The 18,945-nt window shown below is 53.9% G+C and overlaps 4 protein-coding genes across 4 annotated transcripts; 1 reads left to right on the forward strand and 3 right to left on the reverse strand.

Annotated features, from left to right (window-relative positions):
• Nucleotides 1–3,048: 3,048 nt before the first annotated feature.
• NCLIV_042120 (conserved hypothetical protein) lies at nt 3,049–4,811 on the reverse strand (the record flags this gene model as incomplete). The annotated part of the gene is made up of 2 exons (XM_003881121.1): nt 3,049–3,878; nt 4,595–4,811. The coding sequence occupies 2 exons, from the start codon at nt 4,809–4,811 to the stop codon at nt 3,049–3,051; spliced, it is 1,047 nt and encodes a 348-aa protein (XP_003881170.1).
• A 1,001-nt stretch (nt 4,812–5,812) lies between these two features.
• On the forward strand, nt 5,813–7,170 carry NCLIV_042130 (ard1-prov protein, related; the record flags this gene model as incomplete). The annotated part of the gene is made up of 3 exons (XM_003881122.1): nt 5,813–5,987; nt 6,771–7,034; nt 7,142–7,170. 3 exons carry the CDS (start codon nt 5,813–5,815, stop codon nt 7,168–7,170), a joined length of 468 nt encoding a protein of 155 aa, XP_003881171.1.
• A 1,099-nt stretch (nt 7,171–8,269) lies between these two features.
• On the reverse strand, nt 8,270–10,135 carry NCLIV_042140 (conserved hypothetical protein; the record flags this gene model as incomplete). Its single annotated transcript, XM_003881123.1, has 1 exon — nt 8,270–10,135. One exon carries the CDS (start codon nt 10,133–10,135, stop codon nt 8,270–8,272), a length of 1,866 nt encoding a protein of 621 aa, XP_003881172.1.
• Nucleotides 10,136–15,372: 5,237 nt separating this feature from the next.
• On the reverse strand, nt 15,373–16,647 carry NCLIV_042150 (conserved hypothetical protein; the record flags this gene model as incomplete). Its single annotated transcript, XM_003881124.1, has 2 exons — nt 15,373–16,073; nt 16,536–16,647. The coding sequence occupies 2 exons, from the start codon at nt 16,645–16,647 to the stop codon at nt 15,373–15,375; spliced, it is 813 nt and encodes a 270-aa protein (XP_003881173.1).
• Nucleotides 16,648–18,945: the final 2,298 nt, after the last annotated feature.

Here is an 18,945-nt window from a genome sequence, read left to right on the forward strand (position 1 = left end):
GCAACCCTGTACAGAAGAGATCACCCCGGGCCCTGAGGAAATATCGAAAAAACTCCGCACGCGGCGCACGCCGGTTGAACCGCAACCGCCAGACGACGTGCCAGCCACCTAGGAGAAAAGAGTGGTTCTTTTCGGATTTGGTAAGGACGAGAAAAGTGGCCCTCGGCGTCCCAAGTAGAAAAAACAGCGCCGAAACGCGTGTTCCCACAGTTCTTTAAACGTTCCATTACAGTTTTCCTCGGGAAACTCACCGTCCCTCTCGTAGGCGGAGGCAGCGGGAACTCGACGCACGCCGTTGCCCACTCTTTCCAACTGCTGTGCACAGTTTTTTCTGTTTGGCAGCAGCAAAAAATTTACGTGTAACTGGTTGGGTAATGAGGAAAAAGATCATTGCTTGAGAGCTGCACGTCGGTTCCATTCGCGTTAGGATCCCGTGACGCTGTTCCGATGAAACGCGGGGCTGAACCGACAGCCCGTCGTACCGGAGTTTTCGAAACAGCGTTGCATGGGAAGTGGGGAAAAAACAGATTTCTTATGTCGTCTCACTGCTTTGTCACCGGAGATCTTACCGAGAATATCACATATGGGCTCTCTAGAATATCTGACGGACAACCAACACTGGAGCCTCTCGGAATCTTAGCGGCCACGCCAGGTTGCCATGGTAATCCATTGTACCTCGTCAAAGAACAGCTGTAGCACGTGTAGTCGTTGCCGAACTACTAGACACTGCTTGCAGAGGTAGACGTCGAGTACGGAGACGCCTACGAGTTTCCCAATGCGGGAAATTTGGTTCGATTAACCATTGCCGTCAGAGGCGGCGCCTCCACATGAGTATCGCCGTTTGAAGGCCGCGCGCGATACAGCTCGAGTCACGTGCAAAATGGAGTCGGACGAAAAGGCTTCTGCAGCCACGACGAAGGTGTTTTATCTCCGTGGTTCCGACCAACGAAACGCCTCGTCTTGCCGCCAGATGCGCCAGTGTTTTCTCACGAAAATAGGCTGAACGGCTCTTGACGCAAATCTGATAACCAATCTGCCGTTGCCTGCGTAGCACGACTGAAGTACCGTGCAGTTCAGTTTTTTTATTAAGGTGAAGTTGATAACGCCCATAGTACGAAAAAACCTTTAAGGTAGCCTCTGGCCTGGAAGCGGCGCGAACCACTAGTGGCCGCCGAAAGGTTCACGGCCTTACTCGGCACTTTTCCTGTCTTCTCTCTGCGTAAAAAAAGAGCAACTTCCCGAAATGGCAAATGCATGTTGCAATCGGGTCCCAGATTCTCGTCCGACAGGCGCGACGCGACATCTTGGGTCGCCTCGAGTTGCGTCTATGTTCCAAGGGAGTGTTTGACGCGCTGCGCACGAGCCGTAAAAAGCACGTTTCCTCCTCAAAAAATTAGACTCTTCGACAGCGTCCCGAGTCAAATCTGCCATCGCGCAAGTCTGCTGAATCTACCGAACCGACATCCACCGTAAGCACATTTGGTCAAGGTCGCCAGTGTACAGATAAACGATGCAGCAGCGCTGAATCGCCGTCGTTCTAAGGGCGACTCAGGATACCAATTCCCTTTGCTTCTCGGCTAGGCGTTTCTCGTTTAGTCGGGCCTCTCGTTTTGCTATGGCGGCGCGCTTCTTCTCCTCCATAATTCGTAGGGCATCTTCTGAGAGGTCGCCGAAGAGGGACGGAGACGCATCCTGCAGTAACCGCAAAAATGCTCACAAAGGTACGCTTTTCAGCCGCTTACCCTAACACTCTGTAACGGGGCACCGGAAGCCAGTCCGCAGTTCCGTGTTTACATGGCACGGACCTATTTTTCCTGCGTCAGGTAGAAAGCGTTTGATCAAGACTGTCTACTGCAAGTTCAATGGCGCCTTCGAAGTAGAACTCTCGGCACGTTTCACAAACAAAAGCCTTGGATGCAGGCACATCGCAAAGAAAGGTTGTACACGACAACCATGGTAGGCGCTTGTGTGCTGGAACAATCTGTTGTCTCTATGTTTTTACCCCTCCCCAAGGCACGGTGGAAGAGTTCTCAAGAGAATACAACCTACGCCTCCACAGTGCAGCAGCGCTGTCGATCTGTCGCTTTTCTGGGTCAGATACACTGCGCAACTCCGGCAGCCGAACGTCCATTTCCGGTGTTCTGCGCTCTTTCTTCTCCATATATTTCCCGCCATGGCGTGCCCGCACCGAGGGCCACGCGCTGAAGCTACCCCACATGCTGAGTCTCGAACTCGTTTAGAATCATTCGCCGAGGACTCCAGACCTCCAAGATATAACCCAGTACATCAGACACGAGGCAGCGGCGCGGCAGCTTACCTGTTCAGTACGTGGCGCTTCACTCCGGTAGAGCGCTGGCTGCGTGTTTTCATCCTGTCGCACTGCGTCGGCGCCCGACTCAGCCCATCCCATGAGCTCATCCTCTGCACCACAGACATTTTGATCGAACAGACACTGCTGTGAATCGGGGATCTGCTGGTAGCTTGGCGCAGCTCTTTCTCTTGGATCCCAACTCTGTCGTTTCGCTAGCCCAGAAGCTCTCTGACAGAAAAGAAAGCGGCGAGGCGTGCCAGGCTCGCTGAAAAAGACCTCCCCGTAGCCCCACCGACGGCTTCAGCTAAGCATCCCTGCAGGTGGTGGTTCCATAGGTTGTTCCAGTGCGGCAAAACCAAGCGAACACCTGAGTCCACTGAGCCCGCGCATGTGCCACCAGAGGATTCCGATGCCTATCGTCGGTCCCGTTACACCATACAGCCCGACGATCCAGTGATGCTGAGTTCCAGGCAGATGAGCTCAGGCGCTGCCTCCGCAGGGTAGCCCCACAGCCATCCCCGCTGAGAGAGCGGGGGTGTGCAGCTGTCTGGGGAGAGGCCAGCGAGACTCTCGAAACAGGCCTGCGTCCGGCGCAGACGAGTCCCCCGTTAACAACAGTGTAAAGGCGACGTGGGAGCTACCGTACATGCAGGGGTACCTAGACGGGGGAGTTGCTCACTGTCTCGGAGTGTGTGTGGAGAAAAAGGCGATGCTCACGGAGCGAAGTCGCTTAAAATCTATACTGTACCTGCTGGGGGGTAGTCTTCCGGCTCGTCGAAAGGACCGCGATTCGCTCCGTCTGCTTTCTCTCCGTGCCAAGACCCCGGGGAGTTTGCGCTGTCGTCAATGCCTTCTCCCACAGAGTCCATGGGTTCATCGAGTTTCCTCTGGAACACACTGTGAGGCGGGTCCGGGCAGCCGGCGTCGACCCAGCGTTTGTACGCTCCGGCTTTGTGTTTTTGCAGCAGCAGGGGTCGGTAGCCAATCCACGTGGGCGCTTTCCAACTGAACTGGTCTAGCCGCTGTGCCATCCGGTCCAGACTTTCGTTGTGAGGATACATGTCGGACAGTTGATCTCCCAGAGACTTTAGAAGTTGATTCAGGTCGAGACGGAGGTCTCTGCACCTTTTCGCTTTTAAACACGCGAGCCTCTTCGATTTCAACTCGAGCTGGACGGCCAGCGCCCTGAGTGAGGGTTCCCCAAGCGCGGTCTCTGGCTCCTCGCCCGACCCTGCCGGCCTCCGCCTTTTCTCTGCCACGAGGCGCTTCAGTTCCCGCACGTCGTTCTCCAGTTCCGCAATTTGATTCTTCCTCTGGACCCCGTGGTTGACCGTCCCAAACTTCCTCTCTTGGATGCGCATGAAGTTCAGTCGACAGTACAAATCGAAGAAATCGTCCTTCTCCGCAACGCTTTTGCCACCAGATTCCCCCGGCACGTAGAACGTGTCCACGTTCATCGGCGGCTGGCGTCGCTGCGTCCGCTTCGCAGAGGCAGCCGGCGCCACACCGACTTGCTCCGGTGCTAAAGCGTCGTCGGCATCATCTTCTGCATCGTCATCAGGGGACCCTAAACAGAAAAAGAGACGCATGATTCGCAACGGAAAATCAAGAACGCGCCAGTAGGCCAAGACCGTGCGCTCCTCCAAATGCATTTACGGAGCGAAGACAAGCGCCGAAACGGCCATCCTTGAAGCCGCAGGGGAACAAAGCTGGAGTGTATAAACAGTCCGGGATCTCCCGCTCGGGCTCTCGCGTTGTGTTGTGTGACTGTGGACTTCAAGCACTCTTCAGCGCCGGATCTTCGGAGCCGCAATGCGTCGCGGGTACCGCCTGACGCTTGCGGAAAGTACAGAAAAAAACGACATTTAGGAAGAGTAAGGGCGCGCTTCAGATCAGCGTTTGCCATCCAAAACGACCAGGAAGCGAGTGCTGCCGGGAAGCGGAGCTCGCATAGGCAGTCTGGGTCGGCAAGGCATGGCTACTGTCGGGGTGTTCACAAGAAGCGGGAAGAGGATTGTCGTGACACAGGCACGCGTTCGCTCCACCATTCCTTGGTTCAAGACCCGTCGCTGCGTCCGCTAACTGCGCTCCCTTTTCTGCAGCGTCGGGAACGTTGTCAGGTTGTCAGCATCTTTTTTTTTTAGCACATCCCTATGAAAATGCGTTTTGTGGAGCTGGTGCAAAGCGTGCTGCAGAAACCGCAGACTCCCGCTGGTTTGCTTCCAGCAAACCTCGTGCAACAAATCTACAAACCGAACACCCCCAACGAGAAATCTGACTTACAGCGCCGCCTGCCACTGTCCTCGCCGGAGGGGGGTGCGTCTTCTCCAGCGGACCGCTGACTCTGGGGACCGTCGCCTTCCTTCTCGTCCTCGTCTGGCCGAGAGGGAGACGTTGGCTCTGCGTCTCGGAAAAAAAGGTCTGATCGCGACGGACTTCTGCCCGGAGAGTCGGGAGTTCGTTCGCCGCCGTCCACGGAGGGCGACGGTGGAGCATCCATGGCGAGCGTTCTATCGGTTTCGACCCACAGAAAGCCGTTAGAGTCGCGCTGCGAGGGGCAGAGTAACACTGGGCAAGGGGTGGTGAGGAAGAGAATGGGAGAAGAAAAGACTTATTGAGAAGACAGCACACCAAGGACAAGACAAGGAACCCACTTTTTGGAAAGTGCCAGTGTAGAGAGAGCAACCGCGCCGCGCATGCAAGGCCCCGCTGCATGAGGCGGACTCACACACCCATACACTGGTCGGGCTGTTCTTGGTATTTCCGATACACGTTGTCCACCCAGGAAGCACCGGTGGAAATATCGTGGTGTTCGTGAATGGACCGGTTTGTGTCGGGCTGCTACCGTTCCGTGTACTGCGCATGGAGACAAGACAGTGCGCAGGCTGCGTAGCGCAGCGCGGGGTTAAAATCACACACCACCCAACCCCACTTTCTGACGAGTCCTTGCCAGCATCGAGTTCACGAGCTGGCACATCTACTTTACGCATCTGGAATCCGCCAGAACAAAACACTTCCGTCGATACTTTCACCACAACGTTCGTACACTGGGTGTGGCGCGGTGGGGGTAGCATCCTTCTCATGGCATGTTTTTATGAAGCCAGGGAGATCATCTTTTGGCTGAGTGCTCGAAAGGCGGGCCGGAGGGATGCGACACATCTGCCGGAGAAAAAACGTTTATGCGGCACATCCCAGCAGAGCCGAGCCCCACCCGACACACACTGCCGTTGACACACGGACGAAGTGCCGGAAGTGTTTTCAGCAATCTTTTCGTGGGCAAGACTCTCGCTTTGTGCAGCGTGCTCAACTTGTTCCCTCCCGTCTGTTGGCTTCAGGGGCGGCAGCGGGGTGCCTGCGACGCGCCAGTGCAAATACTGGTGTGTCTGACCGGGAAGTTTGAACCTCGAGGGCGAAGCCGCTCGAGTGAAACCGTCCACTGTTTCAGCACCAGGAACAGCCGCACCCCCACTTTCGCTGCCTGAACTGCACTGGGGTCAAAAAATGAGCCGCTTCCGGCCCATGACTGCAGGAGATCTCTTCAGATTCAACGCCGTCAATCTTGATGGATTCACCGAGACGTTTCTCCAGAGCTTCTATCTCCGGTACCTTTCCAACTGGCCCGAGCTGTGCATCGTCGCCGACGGGCCAGATGGAACGGTTGCGGGATACATTATAGGTGAGAAGCGGGTCTTTCCTAGTCCCGTAGGTAACCCACTGCGGCACTACTCTCTCACGTGGCGTGACGGTAGCGTTCGTCGGGGTACTCGTACAGGGTGACAGAGAAGATTCGCCCTTTGTCTGGTTCATGCAGCAGTCGCTAAGCTTTCCTCCGTTAATCTCACGTCTTGCCGCGAAGCGGTCGCAACGAAAGCGAGGGTAGACGCTCGTGCGCAGCAGCGCCCCGCCTGGATCCTTGTCGATTAGCGTGAATGTTTCCAAGCGTGGTGTCGCGTGCCGCAGACAAGTGCAGCGTTTCACCAGGGTACGCGTCCTGTACCTGCATGTGTGCAGGTTAAGTCTTCTCAGCTGTCTTCATGCCACAGCGGATGAAACCAGGCGGCTGTTTCTGCGCAGTCCACTGACTCTGTGTTTAGCATTCACACGTACACAACGGCACCCGAGGAGTCAGCAAACGCACTCACTGCCTGAGCACGGCCCTTATTGCTCTACATGTTGACAACTGTTACAACCGTTAGATTCCCTGTCCTGTCTCACTGCATTATACGTGCGTCAATACTGTTTCGGCTGCTTGCCGTGGTCCAAAACCGTGCAACGCGTAAAGGGTGCACCATCGCTCCCGCGCGAGGCACTGGAGAAAAAAAACTGTGTTAGGACACGCAGGATCAGAAGCACAGCACGCGGTAGTGCATGCGCGATGACGCTGCTGCGCCCAGGTTTCCCTCGTTGAGTTGTGAAGTCTGAATGTGGTGGGGGCGAGTCGTGCTTGTGCCGTATGCAGGCAAGGTCGAGGGAAAGGGTAGGGACTGGCACGGCCATGTAACTGCCCTGTCCGTTGCGCCCGAGTTCCGCAAGTGCGGCCTCGCCCGCAAGTTGATGGCTTTCTTGGAGGACATTTCGGAGAAAAAGTTCAAGTGCTATTATGTCGACCTCTATGTCCGGGTGTCGAACACGGTTGCCGTGAACTTCTACCGGGAGCTCGGCTACCGCGTGTGGAAAACAGAGAAAGGCTACTACTCTGGACAAGAAGACGCGCTCGACATGCGTAAGCCTCTTTCACATGACACCGAACTGGTGTGTCTCAAAGGCGCTGAAGAGCCGCTCTAGGGTCGTGCATTTCGACTACTCTCGTGTTTTCCCAAACTCTTTCAGCGGTCGCCGTGTCGCCTCTCAAAAACTGAGGTCGGATGGGAGTGTCTATGCTACTGACACGATTTGGCGCTGACCGTATGGGGTGCTCGAAGTGAAGACATGCAGCCCCGCTGCTGTTCACCTCGCGTCAGACAAAAAACAGCCAAACTTTCTGGACACATGGATGCGTTGCCCCCAGAATACTATCACGCGCCAATCCACTACGGCCGCTGTGACCGCTTGAGAATCCTCTAATGGTCACTGCAACGAAACACCCAAATTATAGACTGACTATGAATTTAGAGCACACCTCTAAACTCTACAAGGCGTGCCGGAGAGCTGAAGGTGTTGGATTCCAGTATCGTAGGACTCTGTCACGTTATTCCACAGTGGTTTATGGTCCACGCGAGCATCGCACCAGTTTGGTGTGTGTATATGGCCGTCCGGCGTTTTGTCCAAAGACTTCCAAACCATCACAGTGTAGCTGTGTCGGTTCGTAGCCGACGTACGGCATTTGTGCTTTCCTAGCAGCAAGTTGGCGCCAAGCCCCTCTCCAGGTCTCGAGTTGAGAGGTCTGTAAGTAACGCAAGGCTATTTCCTATTTCGGGGCAACCCGTAACGTCTGTCAGTTAAAAGCCTTGCGTCAATCGCATTTTTCTTGCGGTTTCAGCTCGATGCGATGCTGACACCCGCACACTAAAGTAGAGACGGACCGTTTTTATTCGGACACCCTCCGAGTTTGATGGCGCAACATCGGCGTCTACGCTCTCGCGACGAAAAAGACACCACAAAAAGTCATAGTTTTCGAAAAGAAAAACACAAAAACGACATCTAGACACCAAGCGGATATAAAGACGAGCCGAGATTGCCGTGTCCATCAAATGACGGCACTGCTGCATTTGGAAGTGTCTTTGTTCTCCGAGTGCCAACAAAAATCACGATTCCTCTGGTAGCCTGAGCTACACGCATATGCCAGAGAGGGACCTGATGTGAGCCTCCCCGTTTTCTCGCATTTGTAGCACAGCTAATCGAGTGGCTGCATTGGATTGCCAGGATAAATCCCGGCCTTTTTAGACAACCATTTCATCCTCCGTCAGAATAGCCACATTCGCAACATTGACCAGGACGCCACAGGTTCGCCGCTGTACCTTACCGGCGAAGAATGTTGGTTTTTTCTGTGTACCCTCCGGCGGTTGCAAACGACGATTTCCGTCGGGGCAAAACAGCCCCCGGTATGCCCGCGGCTGCTGGCTCGTGCTGTGACTTGAGTTGATCGCTGATGAGATCAACAAACGCATCGGTGTTCGCGGACGATTCAGCCTTGCCTCCGGAGACGGCGGTCTTCGGGAACAGGGACGTCGCGGATGAACCGTTCCATGCCCCACTTCTTGCCTTCTCCGCTCCTGCGTGTCCTGCGTTCAAACTGGCGACCGCCCCTCTGTCCGTGGGTCCCGCTCCGGCGCCGGTGTACATTGAGGGCTTCCTCTGTAGATTGCCTAGCGTTGTTGCACTACGAGAGAAGCTGGGAAAAGTGGGGGGGGACGCATTCGGATTGGAAGGAGGCGCCGCTGGCTGCATGGAGCCGTTCGCCACCGGCTGTGCGACCGTGGGTTGGGGCGCGGGTTCGCTGCCGCAGTTTTTGTAATCCAAAATGGCCATGTCAAGTGACTGGGGGACCTTGAGGATCTCCGGGAAGGCTTGCTGGATGAGAATATGCTCCGAAATCAGCTGGTTGCACGTTGGCTGGGCGAGAAGCTTCAAAGACTTGAAGAGCCACTCGTTGACGCCCAGGTTTCGGCACATCTCCAGACAAGCTTCACGTTCTCCTTCCCCGTCGCCGATCGAAATGATCGTACACTCGGTGCCATCTCTCATGCGGTCTCCGAAAACGTCGTTAATCATCTCTTCAAACACTTGGATCTTCCACTGTCGCTGGGGCATTCCCGTGCTTTGAAGGCGATCACGAGCAGAAATAATTTCGATTCCCTGCGTCTGAATGTGTCGCAAGACCTGAGGGATAAACTTCTCTCCAGATCTGTTGACCCATTCCACACTTGCGTTCGTGACAATCACGACCATCGCCCTGCTTAAACAGGTATTGATCGTTTGAATGGCAAGCTCACTCAGTTCTGCCAGTGGCGGCAGCAACTCAGGCGGAACCGGATCATTGAGGCCAACACGGTTCTGGACGGCGGCCCAGTTGGTGGGCAGAAGTGTGTCATCATAGTCCAAAATGATCAGAGTATTTTCCGGTGGTGTAGGCAAGGCCGGAACCGGCGCGCTAGCTTGAAGAGACCCGCAGGCAAGGTCGGGAGACGGTCGAGCGACCGTTTCACTAGGCATACTCGTCTTAGCCTTCAACATGGCTCGGCTTTTTATGTCAGATTCAGCAAAATGCGAGTCTGACGCCTCCGACGGTAACGCGTCTTCTCCCTGACGGGCCCCTGGAACACCACCCGAGGGAAGGGTCGGGGTCGGAAGGCCAGTCCCGCTCACTGGCGCCGTTGCGCCTGTTGGGACAGGCCCCTTCTGTGTATTCGCGCACGTACGGATCAGCCTTTCCAGTTGCTGAACTGTTTTCCCCTGTTGGCTCTGGGGGTACAGCTGCGGTGCTCCTGGAAGGGGTTTCTCCGTGCAGTCTGTAAGAGCGCGGAGAGACGTGCTCGACGTGGGGTGGGGAAACGCCACGCTTGTCGAGCACGTGCTCGTACAAGTTGAAGTAAACTGCTGATCAACCATCTGGTTGAAGGAGCAAGCAACGCGGCCGCCCCCAAGATGAGAAGCCATCTCCCGCAAATGTGTAGACTGAGTGAGGCACTGGGCGACCATCTGCTTTGAGCCGCGCGGCTGGTCTACTGATACAGCAGCCTGAACAAACGCAGAGGCTGCCTGAGACGGAAGATGCGTGCGTTGTCCGGCCCCCGGCAGGACGCTACACCGCCCTTGTGCTGCAGGCGGAAAAGGGATCGCATCCGGTCCTGTCGGGGGCGCTTTGCCGCTCGTCCGAGCCTCCATTGGAAAGGTTCTGACTCCGAGGATTCGACGTCCGGTAGTGGAAAGCAGTCAAGTGCGAGTTTTCGGCGCGTTCCCCCACCTTTCTTGGAAAACCTGAGGAGCAAATAGGACACCCCCGTCCCAATATGAACCCGCAACAGCTACACAAGACAGCCCCATGTTCTGGAAGGGCATTCCGTTCACGGTCGTTCCCATTGGCGGAGCAGCTCTGCCATTACTTGCGAGAAAGTAGCAAAGACCAGAGAGTCATGCACGGAGTATCGGTCGTGGAAAACTGAATGGAATAACTGTTCCTTAGACTCTCTCTCGGAGCGGCATTATTGTTCCGAGGAAGGGCCCAAGGGGAGTATTAAGTGCGTACACACGCCAGCTATAGGGAAGGTGATGGCAATGTGTCATCCTCACCACTCGAAACGAGACGACCGTCGGCGCGTGCGATAAGCACAGGATCCTAGTCAACACGGGGCAGTCGGGCGAGTGGACCAACCCCTTGTTGTCTGAGAGCTGGAGGCGTCTTTGAGTATGGCAGCATGCGGCACTCGATATTTGCAGCGGGCGTGGTGCAGTCGAGTGTTTGCGTCATTCGCCCCCTCCCCACGACGGTTTCCGACATACGGTTCCCGACGGTAGCTCCAGTATGCCGAGTGATGGCCTGCGACGAGCAGATAGAGAAAAGGCAAGGGAGTGAGACAGATTCAACCGTGGCCAAGACCACAAAAAACCCTTTCAGGAACCCAAAAATGGTTTGGTCTGGTAGGACAGTCGCCCATGGCTCTGCTGTCTGGAGCCTCAGCGGCCGTCGAGTGTAAGTCGGCGACGCCAGAGTAGAGAGGTTGGCGGAAGACGGCTACAGACGAGACGGAATTGGGTCCAAAACACCAAGAAATAACTCTGTATCACTTTACCACTTTCATTCTTATGCTGTGCAAAGGTATGCGGCTGGGTGCCCTTGTTGCCGCTCTAATCGGCGAGCCGGCGAGGTCGCACGATGGTGGGACGATGACCCAGCGATCAATCAGGACACCGGCAGTGGTATTGTAAGGGAGAGTTGAACCTTACTCAAAGCAACGAAGCGTCACGCAAACAAACCTAGGCAGCAACCAAGAACTTACTGTTTGCGCGAGCGAAGCAAGCAGTCCCAGGTTGATTTCTCTCTGCGAGCTTCAAGCGCCGATGACCCACCCGCAGTTTCGATAGCTCGCTCGCCAGCTGGCCTGGTCTCTGTCGACAAGGCAGACACTGCGCTCGCGCCTGGTCCTTCTGTTCCAGAAAGGGTTAGAACTGCCAGAAATGATGCAGAGGAAGGGAAGGTATTCCGAAAACCGGAGGTTTTTCACCGAAAGCACTCGTGGGTGCCTCATTTTTCATCGAAGGACCGCGCGCCGGCAAGCTGCAACTGCTGAGTGAAAGGCATAGGCTGCTGTGTGAGTCGAGCGTCCAGCCGCGCCGTGTACGGCTTGGGGCTATTTCGCGCACAAGACAAGGAACAGTGGCAGACGGCCTCTCCGGCAACGGCAAGTTCACATGCAGGAGCAGGATTTGTCCCGTGCAGGACGTCCGCAGAAATTGCACATTTCATGGTTTACTCCAGACAGCTGTCTTCGTTTCCAGGCATTTTCGGCAACGGGAGAAAAGATTTCCCTTGCTTCCTTCTGAAGGCGCTGCAGATGGGGTTCGATACACCATAATCGAAGCCGGAACGTCTGCTGCTACAGGTCCCACGATGGGTGAAGCTGATCGGCACAGCGCGGACGGCGTTCGTCTCTGGTATGAACGTACTGTGGTCCACGGCAGCAGTTCCGCTTTCGAGACATCCACGAAATTTACGTGACTCAGCGGATGTAAACGGCACGATGCAACCTGTCTCTGTTTCCCAGGACTGGCTCTACGTGGCTAACCGTGCTACCACTGAACTGCCTTTAGAGGTGTCGTCTGTTGTGTAACTTCAAAAGCTTGTCCATGGTGTGCACGAATCATTATTTTTGGTGACAGATTCGCATGGAATTGCTCAGTTAGCTCCTGGCACATGGAATATATTAAATGACAATTAGATATAGGGTCTGGCATGCCCTCTGGGCAATCATGACAGTGACAACTAGCTTCTTCACGGATGTAGCGACACGAGGAGGCAGCAACTCTCGATTCACGGATGAACAGCTCCACGTCTTCGAGAAACGGTCAAGCTGGCAGTCGTAGCGATGCGCTGTTACTACCGGCGGAAACTGTATCTCTGTTAGCGTGTTGCGTAGTGTGACGTGGTCAGGCACTGCCGTCAAATTCATGGCTCTTCTGCGAGTCGATGCTGCAGCAGCAATCCCTACACCTGACAGGAGAGAAGGACACTGTTGCTGCGCTGTCAGGATGTCAAGAGGATATCAGGCTACCAGTAGGGGATGGTTTCACCTCGTAAGCCCAGCTGTTTGTCAGTGAAACGTGTTGGCCAAGAGATCACATGGCTTCTGGTATTCTACTTTCAGATCAACACTGGCCACGATGCACTGCACCATTAGTGGATGTGTTCCAAGGTCTTCTTAGCACGGACAGACATGTTCTTGACAATGATTCGGCTGAAGAGGTGAAGCGTCGTCCAAAAAAGATCCCAACGAAGCATTCACAGTAAAACGGGCTACTATCGTGTGCAGTAGTCATGGACGGAGGCTGTATCTAGATGTGTCCCCATTTAGGTGCGATTGATTCTTGGCTTTCACGGAGGGGAAACACTGTCTTCGGGAAGCTCTGGGAGTTATTTATGGCAGTGCCAGACTAATGCAACCCTGCTTTGGGTGAACGGATACCTGAACATGGATACAGGGTTGAACTGTGGGTTAGTTTCAATGCCCAAGGCAGAGCTCACGATTTTAGATCGGTTGGTACAGAATATCAAACCTAGCACTAATTAACTGAGTTGGACACGCCGCCAGACCGAACTTATGTCTCAACGAGCCAGGTCGGCGTGTTGTGGCCAACGTAAGCACGGAAAGACAACGGCTGCCGATGGGAAACGTGAATGCCCTGTACTCACAAGTCACCTTCCGTCCAGCCTGCCTCACGGTCGAAATCACCGTGGTACGTAGCAGCTTTAATAGCTGCGGTTCGGCAACCATTGTCCCCGCACAACAAGAGGCAAACGACATGTGGCGCAAATCAGTAAAGTGCAGGAACTTTCACTCAGTGATGCGCTGTTTTAAATTGGCCAATGAGCCAGAGAACAGGTGTATCAGTCCAAGCCCTCCACACTACCAGCCCACTGGATTCAGACAAGTGGGGCACCTGTCTCCTTTTGCTCACCAGCGAGCACTCAGCGTGTATACGCTGCATTCACATGCCGACGCCTGAGAGCGTCAGCTTTCTGAAACTGTCCATCGATTCTGCGAGCGATCGACGTGATCAAGGTGCTCCAACCGCAGCCTGCTCAAGGTCTTAAAAACCAGTATTCATGTGACTTAGCATATGGTGCAGTTTTCAGCGGACGGTAATTATCTGCACTGGGTTCCACAGCTGCAGGTGATTCGGTGCCCCCTAAATTAGGCAACTTCATACGCGCTGCATGCCCAGGTCTTCAATTCCCGTCCTGTTCTTCACTACCACAGAATACCAACATACCAAGCTCGGTGCCATAACGGTCCGCGGATGTACGTCAAGCCTTCTGGCGGCTTCTGATTGCACAACTTCCTCGTCGCTATCACACCAAAGCGGAACAAACATTAGGTGCTCGTGCAGCCGAATTCGAGAGCCGCTACTGCGGTGAGCTGCAGTTTAGGCTGATTACGTTATACTCCGACAGGCGTTTTGTTCATTGCAAAGGTGTCTCTCAGCTAGTGCCAGCTGTAATCGGCTGTGCAAGAGAGTATCTTGTCACTCTCGAACAACTGACTGAGGCTTTACATCATCTTCATGGAGTTGTTCTTCATCCAGACTTCAGGCAGCCTTCCGGCATTTGCCATATGCTAACCGGCGGCGTGTTGCAAAGCACTACATTCCACAATAGACACAGCAGCAGCGCCGATTTCTCCCCCCCCCCCACATCCGGCACGGCATTGAACTGACGTCTGTGCCTCGGTAAAAACCAGCGTCACCACGTGGTCTGACATTACCCGTAAAAACCGCTTGCGGATGGTGTCAGGTGGACACTCCCATATAAAAAAACCAACATACCCCCTATCACTCAAGGCATGCAGGCCAACAGGGAAACCTCAGAGACAACAAATTTTGAAAACACAGCTACACGGGAACCACAGGGTTGCATCGTTTTATCCCTTGCAAAGGAGCCCTCACATGAAATCTGGCCGAGGTGGTCAGTTTGAGACCATCACCCCGTAAAAAGTGTTCGGCAAAATCAGCTGCATTGACGTCGTCTCAAGAGAGCACGTCATCTTTCTCGTCGGGATGAGAGAAAGTATCACAGACTCACATGAGCTCAGCACCGATGTTCTCAACTGCAGTTCTCAACGCTGGATTCATCCAGCACCTGAGAATTACCTCCCGGTATTAAGGAATTAGCCACTATGGCAACAAACATATCCGTGATGTTTCTGAAATCGCTTTTTTGGCTCTTTGAAAGCCTGCTCTCCCTCACATATGGGAACCAAGAAAAATACAACTGGCAAATTATTACAGGGGTGCCATTTCAAGGCTTGCAAATATGGCGAATGTAATGAAAGATGAAAGAGAACACGGCTTCTGCTCGTTCGTTGAAGCAGCGCCGGTCACAGATGAACCAGTCGCCCTCTGTGACTACAAAAATCATGAAAAAAACTGGGATCCACGCAGATCTGACACTTTAAAAAACGCTAGCACCTTGTCCGCGTAACCGGCTTCGGAGACATCGCGGTCTGTCACATCAACGTGGTGGCAGTTGTGAGCTCAAACCCCACTCCGTTTCCCAGAGCAGGTAGGGAATACCAAAATTCAGGAAAACCGACGATATCATACCCAATGCCGGTGACACTCTAAAACGGTGCATTTGTTGATTCAACTGAAAAGGTGGTCACCCTTGAACACCAGGTCGGAGTCATACACCGCCAGCGAAGCCGAAGTAACGACTACGGTTCGCTGCCTCCCCGTTGGCGCGTGTGCCATCGCAGTGCAGGTAGTAGAGGCACAATGTACAGCAACACAGTAATCAAAATGCAAAACCGCATTTGAATATACACAGAGTTTCAGCGCGTTGCTGGCTACCCATCTGTGCTACGGATACTCTGTCTGATACTCCAGACCGGTTCGTTGCGCGGTTCCACCTAGAATGTGAACCCGGCGCTACGGAAAAGGCCTTCTTGTACCATGAAGACATCGAGGACTGTAGGCTCTCCCAGCGTTACATCCCCTCCTCCTGACAGATTAAGGCACACGCGCCCTCTAGAAGCTGTCTTCGCGAATAGGTCGCACATGCCTGTGCACATATACGGCCAACATTCACAATCACCTCTGCAATGCCCGGAAAATTGGGGACCCAACTTTCCCTGTTCGGCGGGAAAGCATCTTGGCAACGATTCCGTAGCCCCTGTCACGTTGGAGGACCCATAATAGGGTGCACCATTCTGCGGCCTCACTACATGAGACAAGGGTTTAAGATGCTCACTAGCCATGAAGGCTTGGCCGAATTCCTCTGTGAACTCCACAACCTCCGGCAACTCTGTGGCAACGACTGCCCCTGTGAGAGCATCGCCGTGCAGCGGCGTGCCCCGAGGAGATTCCTGGGCTTCATCCTCTGGGTGTCCGACTGAAACATTCTCCTCCGAGTCGCTGGTACAAACAGTTGATAAGTCTGCAGCAGCCGCCCCATCCGCTTCCGAAGCCGTAACGCTTGCAGCCTCATCATCTTTCATGATTTTCTGGGGCCAACCTGTAAGTACAATTTCCGAGTTCTGTCGTAAGTCTGCAAGGCTCCCTAGCGTTTTCTGCCTTGACCACGTCAGCGTCCCCGTTTTGTCTTCATCACCTGTTTGATGCCCACACGAAATACAAAATCACGAATAAGGTTGAGTCCTAACAACTTTCTTCAGTAGGCCATGTTGCCAGCATTCTATGTATTGACACAGTCAATCCATGTAACGCTTATACGCGCTGGAATCCGCAAATTACGCAAATATGTAGCGTAGTTGGAACTAAGACCACCACCAGCAGTAAAACGGGCTACTCGGGCACTGGCTGGCCGTTGGGTAGACTGTTTCCGCTTAATACTCAGTGCGAAGCAAGCACAATTCGCCATAGATGACGGGGGAGCAACGCTCATGCAACCCGACCACATTAACTAAGTAACGCACTCATGGTTTGTAAGCGCATTCAGAAAAGACAACGTGCGCAACAAAAGCACTCTTGTTTCCTCAACAAATTCAGCAACTACTTGCTCAGCTCTACACTCTGGGTGAGAGCTTGTTGGGCACACCTACAAACAACTCACCGAGTGTCTCGAATGAGACGCCAGGAAGCGCCGAACCGACGCAAACTGAAGTCGATGATTTGTCAATGGCATACGGGCCATTACCGCCACACTCTGCTTCAGTTCTTCGCATGACGAAGGCTCTACATGAACTAGCGGGGGAGGACCCACGAATGACGTGGCTGAGCATGTAGTCACGCGCTCCCAGACTGTCCTTCAGTTACAGCGTCTGCGGCCTTGCTCTCTAGTCCGGCAGTCCAGTGTGGGAAGAAACGAACTCCTCGCTGGGAAATGATGCACATTACTTGCAATCCTGACGTGCCTTCCATCAACTCAAAATGGATACAAACCACCAGTTGCTACTTGATATCGGCCGCTGCCTTCGGTCAACCGGTCAACATTATGTGTTGCGCATCGAGTCCAACCCCCTCCGCGTGGGATCATAGCCAGGGGAGACGCGGCATCGTTCCCACCGTCGGTTTTCACATCCAGCTTACAGGTCGCGGTGAGCCATGATTCCAAACCCTTAAAGAGACGCCAGGGGAGCGGGTCATGCGATCTGACACGCATTCGTACACGGACAGCTGCACAGCCCCGGTGGTGACCTAAAAGATCAGCGAGGCTGCAGAATTCATCACCCGCGGTCCTTCCATTAGTTGTCATGGCTGGCAACTTTAACCGTCATAGAGGAGACCAGCAATCCTCATGACATCTTCACTCAGGCTAGATATGGTTCGCGGGGAAAATGCGCATGCGGCACAGTTCCTGGTTGGCGGACGGTTGGCACATGCTATATGGTGCTATTTCGGAACAGTACTCTTGAGAGCGGGTTATGTACTTTTGTGAGCAGGTTATGCGCCCTACTATTACTGCCAGCTAGTCGCGCAGAGCGTGCTCTGTTCCACATCGCGGCGTGATGACAAGAGTTCGCTGATTGTTCCGCGGTCAACAAGGAGGGAAAATCAGTGCTACACCTTTGCCCTTCCCCAAATGCGTTTGGCGAAAAATATTTTGTAACACTCAGAGGCGGCTTGATTTCGGCCGCCGGTCCGTCGTCGTGGGACTAGGGGCACGGAAGGCCGAACTAAACAACCCTTTATGCGGAGGTTGCTGCCCAGCAGGGGTACCAAGTCGGTTTGCTGAAGATTGCCAGTTACGACTGCGTTAAATTTGGATGAGTCTGAAAACGGAAGTTTCGATGTGGAACGATGCCTGCCCATCAATCTCTTACACCTGCCACATCTGTCAACAATGATACACCACTATCGGTGCCAAAGCTGTTTTCGGCTCGTTTGTAATTATATCCCTTCGCATAAACGAAGAGCTTAATTTGCAGCCGTAAAATGGTAGTGCTGCAGGGCAGTCACCGCAGCTTCGCGAAAACAGATGCCGTGGCAGCGTGTGGAACGTAACAGAGGCCACATTACCCGAAGCAGCTGAGCCACACAGAGATGAGGTGCTGCTGGTAGCTCTCTAAGCGAAATACAGGCTCCCCCGAAGCAGCCCAGCAAATTTGTGCAACTGAACTTTGAGGGCGTCATCAGTGAGGACGGAGCTAACGTTGTGACAGTAACAGTACATGTGAATAGGCCAAGAAGATGAAAGTGTAGTTCAACTACGGATAACACGACAGTTGCCTCTTAATACCATTGCAAGAGAAGATAAATAGAAATACTGAACGGGAATATAGATGAGCTGGCACTTTACGGTGGGATGACCAAATGTGTACCTCCCGACGCCGCGGACCCGTTCGCCTTTTAGCCGGCTGAAACCGTCATGCCCGGTACCTCGTTTGGTTGTATGAACTGCGGCACGAGGCAGGCTGATCATTCACCTCCACTGCCGTATTGCGTTTTCCGAGTGCAAGGTTTTTACTACAGCGTCCTCCAAGCTCGGTTGCCGCGAGCGCCCCAATTTCATTCTGCACGCACATGCACATCTGCTTATTCGATGTAGAAGCAACGCCCATAAGAGAATGGAAGCGACTTCTACCAGAAACACTTTTCCATTTCGAGCACTGATCTAAGGGTGGCCACAGGACATGCTTGAATGGATAATATGCGCCTCTCACAGAGGTACGCCTACAAGAGGAAACTGCACCCGTGATTTGGTGTCCGGTGTCCAGTGACGAGGGAGTACGGATGTCACAGGTACTATGTATTTACGCTCTGGTGGTAATTGTTCAATTTTCGCAAGAGCCTGTAGTTAAACGCAGGTTGGGGGCTGGCATGGTGTATTCTCATTCAACATCATGGTGTCCCTATTTTTGTTGCCAACTTACCAATGGTCGTCGTGCCGTCGCTGTGCAGCTCTACTGGGACCGAGTCGGGTTTCAGTTCTATATGCTTGGTCGGTTTGTAAGAACCCATGGGGAACTCTAGCGTGCAGTGTGACCCATGCAACTAGTCGGAATGGAGCTGTAACGCGCACA

Source organism: Neospora caninum, chromosome IX (assembly GCF_000208865.1).
Source record: "Neospora caninum Liverpool complete genome, chromosome IX".
Lineage (NCBI taxonomy): Eukaryota > Apicomplexa > Conoidasida > Eucoccidiorida > Sarcocystidae > Neospora > Neospora caninum.